General features: G+C 17.3%; 2 protein-coding genes across 2 annotated transcripts; both read right to left on the bottom strand.

Annotated features, from left to right (window-relative positions):
• Nucleotides 1–55: 55 nt before the first annotated feature.
• PRSY57_1474200 (hypothetical protein) lies at nt 56–4,684 on the bottom strand (the record flags this gene model as incomplete). The annotated part of the gene is made up of 1 exon (XM_020115385.1): nt 56–4,684. One exon carries the CDS (start codon nt 4,682–4,684, stop codon nt 56–58), a length of 4,629 nt encoding a protein of 1,542 aa, XP_019970042.1.
• A 261-nt stretch (nt 4,685–4,945) lies between these two features.
• PRSY57_1474100 (mediator complex subunit 31, putative) lies at nt 4,946–5,344 on the bottom strand (the record flags this gene model as incomplete). Its single annotated transcript, XM_020115384.1, has 1 exon — nt 4,946–5,344. The coding sequence occupies one exon, from the start codon at nt 5,342–5,344 to the stop codon at nt 4,946–4,948; it is 399 nt and encodes a 132-aa protein (XP_019970041.1).
• Nucleotides 5,345–6,682: the final 1,338 nt, after the last annotated feature.

Below are 6,682 nucleotides of genomic sequence, written 5' to 3'. Positions count from 1 at the left end.
TTTTTTTTTTTTTTTTTTTTTTTTTTTTTTTTTTTTTTTTTTGTTATCTTTCATTTCATTTATGTAATGAAAAAATATATTGTAATTGTTTCTTCATGAGAGAAGCCAACATCATTGTATAGTCTTCTTTATTATTTTTTATAATATGTTTATGAACATTTTGAAATACTATATTTGATTCGTTTATTACATTCTGTTGTTTTTGATTTGTATATTTTTTAAAAAACACATCAACCTTTTCTTTTGATAATACCATAACATGTATTTTATGATATTTATACAAATATAATCTTTGTATTAATATATCGATATCGTTTGAATATAAGTTATTTGAAAGAATATTATATGGATAAAAAATATTAGAACTACGAACAACATTTGTTTTATTATCATTTATATTTTTTTCATTTTCCTGTAATAGGTGCTCTTTCTCTATATTCTTAATATGAATACATTTCATAATATCCTTTTTTATTTTTTTTTCATTTCTTATGTCATCTTTGTGATCTTTTACAAATAATATGGCAAATTTGATGACAGGGAAATAAATATTTAAAACAAACAAGTTATTTAATTCATAATTTTTAAAATATATTATTGGAACACTATTATATTTTATCTTCCTTATATATAATTTATCTAACAATTCATAAAATGGTGTAAGATCGTATTTATATGCATACTTTTTCTGATAAATAAAAAAAATTTCTTTTAATTTTTTTAGAATACACATTGGATAGATAACACCATCATTCCTAAAATCATTATATATATTGTATTTATCATCATATTTATTTTCTTCATGTATTTCATTGTTTTCTTTTTCTTTTCTATTTTTCTTATTTATTAAATTATCCTTTTGTTCTAAATTATTATATGTATTGCTCATATAGCCTCCAATAATCAACCTCTCCATTTTGGTATCTTCCAAATTATATCTTACCATATTATAATTATTATTTACTTCATTATTCATACACATATATAATTTTTTCTTTTCTTCAACTTTTTTTTTTTTTTTTTGATATTCAAATGTAGTCAATATTTCTTCCTTCTCTTTCATTTTATTACTAACAAATTCTTTGGAAATATCAGAAAAAATATTCCCCTTTCCTTTAATAATTCTTAAATATAATAAAGGATAATATACTTCCAAAAAAAGAACAGAGTAATAAAAATGTATTTGTCTTTTTATATTTTTACAAATATGATCAATATTTGAAAAACATATATCAAAAAGTGATATGAGTAACTCTTTATAATTTTTCATTTCTAATTTCATATCCTCTCTTTTGTAAGAACAAAGACATAATAAAATATCTAAGGAATATAAATAATTCTGGACAATCTTTTTATTATTATTTATAATTTCTAGTAATGAATTAAACAAATTTTCATGATAAACTCTCGACATCCACATGCTCTTAAATATAAGTGATATTTCATTTTTTCTAAAAGGAGTGTTTCTAATAATTCGATAAAATAAATCACTATATAATTCCCCTATAATAAAAATATTTATATTAGTGTTAATATTAAAAAAAATCATATCTATTATTTGACTACATGTCAGTAATTCCAATTTTATATTATATTTATATAAACCACTATTTAAAGCAGCAAAATAAGAAACCTCACTATTATTGCTATAATCCTCATAACAATTAATTAGTGATGAACTATTATCGTCTTTTATTACACAATTATAATTATGTTCAACCATTTTATTTTTATGATCACCATGTATATTAACCACATCTATGTTCCCGTCCCCATTTTTTTCAATCGTCCCATTTGTATCATCAACCGTTTGTTCTTTTATCCTTATTTTATTTTTATCATTCTTATTGTAGTCTATTAATATTGTGTCATTATTATTTATCACAAATGTGTAATTATTTTTTTCATAAAAATCATTAAAATACTTATTATTATAAGAAAAATTAGATTGACAGCTCTCTTTCTTTATACCACGCTGTACTTCATTAAAAGACAAGATATATTCATATATTGGAATGAAATAATTTCTTTTACAATATTGATATAATTTAAATTTATTTATTATATTTATTAATTTAAAAATATGATTCATGCATATAAAAATAGAATCTTGATATAACAAATGAATATTATTTTCTTTCATTTTCCTAAAACAATATAAAATCAGAAGAAGAAAAATTTTTCGCTTTTTTCTACTTATTAAATATTCTACATTTTCTATTAAATATAATGTTTCGCTATATGTTAAAGAAGGTATAAATTTCTTATAATGTTTTAAAAACAACTGACTTCCTAATTGATTCCGTGCGTCACATTTTAATTTTTTTAATAAAAAAAATATTTGACAAAAGAGTGAAGGGGAAATGTTTTGCATATTTAACAACTCCAATTTTTTCATTAATATTTTTTTTATTATTTTATTGTAACTTAAAATATCCGTTAAAAGAAATATACTTCTTATACTATTTTCTAAAGAATGATGTTCAAAATAAATTTCTATTTTTTTTCTTATAAAATATATTAAACGTTTATTATACCAATTATATATTGTATTTCCTAAGTCCACATTATTCAAAATAAAATTATTTTTATATAATGACAAAAAAAACAACACGTTTTTTATTTGATAAGTTTTCATGACATCACGATTAATCCATAGGCTATAAAATAATACATTTATATTATATATATTCATATATTTTGTTGTATAAATAATATTTAAGAATTTTAATATTATATCACAATTTTGTAAAATAAAAAAATGTGTCATATTTTGAAAGAGCAACTTAATGTTATTTCGTGTATTTATGTATAGATTTAAAAGGAATTCATCTTTATCCCCATACACATTATTTTTTAATATATCATTGTGAGATAAGTAATGGGATTGGTTTGTATTATCATTAGAATATATACTATGTGTATAATAATTATCATTATTATATTTATTATTATTATTATTATTATTATTTTTATACATTGAATTATGTGATATATTTTTTTTTTTCTTATTTTCAATTTCAAAATTTTCACATGTTGAATTCTTATCTATAATATTATTTTTACTTATATCATATAATATATCTTTTAACAAATACCTTTCAACATCCTTATTATTTATATACATGATTAAATATTTAATTTTTTCTTCTATAATGGTTTTTTTATCAAAAATATTTTCACACAATAGTTCTACGCAATTTAATAAGTACAATAAATTTTTATCACCATATGGTAGGTAAAAACTGTTTTGCTTAATTATATTATTTAATAAATAAATATAATTAAAATACAAACATATCATATAACTATAATAAGAATATAAATAATTAATTTCTTCTACATTGGGAATAGGTACATGATCAGACAATATATTATTATTATATTTTGATTTTATTATTGAATTTATATCAATATTATACAAATTATGCACATTGTTAATTAAATCATTTATTTTAACCTTCTTATAATATGTGTAATACAACTCTAATACATTTAATATATTATAATAACCTACCCTTTCCTTAAGCAATAGATTCAACATATGAATAATATTCTTGTTGTTATTTCTTATAATATCCAAAATTTCTTCATTCGATAAGTTTATATAATAAATAGTTTCATGTTCTTCTCCATTATTATCTTCTTTTATTTTATCCTTATATTTATCCTTGTTATGGTTTATTTTTTCTTGAATATCAATAAAAAGGTCATGGGAGTAAAATAGATTTAATTTTATATATAAAGAAATATATGACAAGAACAAATTTTTATCAAAGTGTTTTATAAAATGAAAAGAGTAATTAAAAAAATATATAATAAACTGGTTGAATGAAAAATAATATTTAAAGGATGAACTTGTGTTATTATAATTAATTAAATTCCTTTCGATAAAAAGAAGAAATTTTTTAATTACGTTCAAATTTATTTTTATATATTGATATGTTTTTACATAACTCATAAACATCTGATTATTTATTAATTCATTATTTAATTTATAAACATTTTTATTATTAACACACTTATCAAAAGGATAATTACAATTGTTATGTTTATGTCTTATATTATTTATATTATCATATATACTATCATATATATTATTATATATATTATTATATATATTATTATATATATTATTATATATATTATCATGTATCTCATAATTTATATTACATTTTTTATTAATACTTATATTACTATCATTTATATTTTTTAAATCAAAACAAAATAAATCATAAAATTGATTAAATTTTTTATTTAAATTTTCTTCATTATTTACAATTTCTTGAATTCTTTTAATTTTTTTTTCAGGCTCCTTAATTTTTTGCTCGTTCAAAATCAGTTGAACATCTTTATCATTCAAATATAATTCCAGAATTTTTTCTTTATCAATATTTTTTTTTAAAACGATCTTTTCATGAATGTTTTGCAAAATTTGTTTTTTTTCTTTTCTTGAATAATAATTTATATTGGGTAGTAGTACATTTTTTTCTTTATCATTTTTTCTTTCCCTTTCTTTTCCTTTTGAATTAAAAACACTGAAGGATTTTACATTATTTTTACAACAATTAAAATAACTATTATAATAACTATTATTATAATAATAATAATTATTATTATTATTATTATTAATATATGTAGTATAATGTTGTATACTTAGAAAAATGTTTTTCCGATATCTCATTGGACCAGTTACCAAAAAAATCAAACCATAAAAGAGTACAAAAGGATGATATTTTATAAAAATATATGTACATATAATATGTTTATAAAAGTATATTACATTATGAAGATATAAGAACATACTAAGTAATACATTCTATATGATACATATTATTTATATTTTACAAAATAAAAAAGATATATATAAATATATATTATATATACATATATTTGATACACATTAGGAAAATATATATTATATATATATATATATATATATGGTCTACATTTGGTAACTAAAATATAACCAATGAAGCTTCAGATAATATATAAAATTTTGAAACGAATTTGCATGATTAAAATATATATTTGTGTTATTATTATTTAATATATCTAATACATATAAACATATAGGAAAATGTACGTAAAATATATAAGGTTTATTTCTCCAATAATTTAAATATTTTAAATAATTTATAAAATTATAATCATTAAAATATTTATTATCATATAAATGTTTTATATAATCTATATTACATAATGATTGTAAAAATTCGAGTTCACATTCAAACCTTAATTTATTTTCAAATAAACTTTCTCTATAGTACTTATGAATAATTACTGGTTTCTTATTATCATCTATAATGTTTTTCACAATGTACTTTTTTTGGCTTATTCCCATTGTACGTAAAAAAAAAAAAAAAAAAAAAAAATAAAATAAAATAAAATAAAATAAATTAATAATAATTAAAAATTAAAAAGAAATAAAAAAAAGTACACTAAATAAACTGTACACAAAATAAAACAATAAATAATAAATAATGAACAATTAACAAATATCATATAAAATTAAAGATAAAATTAAATAATACGGGAAATACCAAAAAAAATTGTATAAAATTTTAAAATTACTATCATATTTATTATATTATAATAAAACAAATAAAAAATATATATATTTTTAATTATTTATAAATAATCTATTTACATACAAAAAAAAAAAAAAAAAAAAAAAAAAAAAGATATTTATATATATTATTATAATAATATATTTATGATCACTTTGGTATACTTTCCTCCATTATTCCCTTTATAAGATATATAAAAATTAACATATATATATATATAATATAATATTAAAAATGTATTATTATATATTATAAATGATGAACATAATAATATTCTTATGTATCATTTGAACATTATAAGATAATATATATAAGTATAGTTTTATTTGAATTATCTTTCATTTTATTTCTTTTCATTCAAAAAAATTTATAAATTTGTATAGCCTTGCTTATATTTCCACATATATATATATATATATAAATATATTATATTCTATCATTGTTAAATATTTTATGATAAATATTATATAATATAACGATTATGTTATAATTCTTTTTCTTCTTTTCATTTATGATCATATATAAAAAGAGGGGGAATTATTACTAACCATCAAAACAAACACATTTACACACATAAATAAATCAATTAAAGGAAAGGTATATCTTTCAAATGTTATCATTTTCTAATTTTTCTTTTCTTAAGGACAAGAACAAACATGAAGGTACAATAATATTATTATGATCATTTGAGTTATTTTTATCCTTTTAAGCCTTTTAATCATTTTCATTATATTACCAATACCATTATCAGTGTAAAAAAAAAAAAAAAAACATACATACATACATTATATATATATATATACACATATGCGTGCTAAGAATATTATTTTCCATTGTGTATATATTATTTATACATACATTATAGTATTATTTTATTTTTAATCTTAATATATATTTATTTTTATTTATTAAATACCTACTCATTATGAAAATATACGAAAATTTTGTTTTGAAATTTTATCATTAATTGTGTTTTTTTTATTCGAACTTTTATATGTTATCCTTAATTAAAAGATATATATATATATATATATATATAGTTTTTTTTTTTTTTTTTTTTTTTTTTTTTTTTTTTTAAATAATTTTTATAAAAATTTTTATATTTTTTTTAT

The sequence above is a fragment of the Plasmodium reichenowi genome, chromosome 14 (genome assembly GCF_001601855.1).
Source record: "Plasmodium reichenowi strain SY57 chromosome 14, whole genome shotgun sequence".
NCBI lineage: Eukaryota > Apicomplexa > Aconoidasida > Haemosporida > Plasmodiidae > Plasmodium > Plasmodium reichenowi.
The sequence above is the reverse complement of the archived record's forward strand: the minus strand, read 5'-3'. Positions and strand labels throughout refer to the sequence as shown.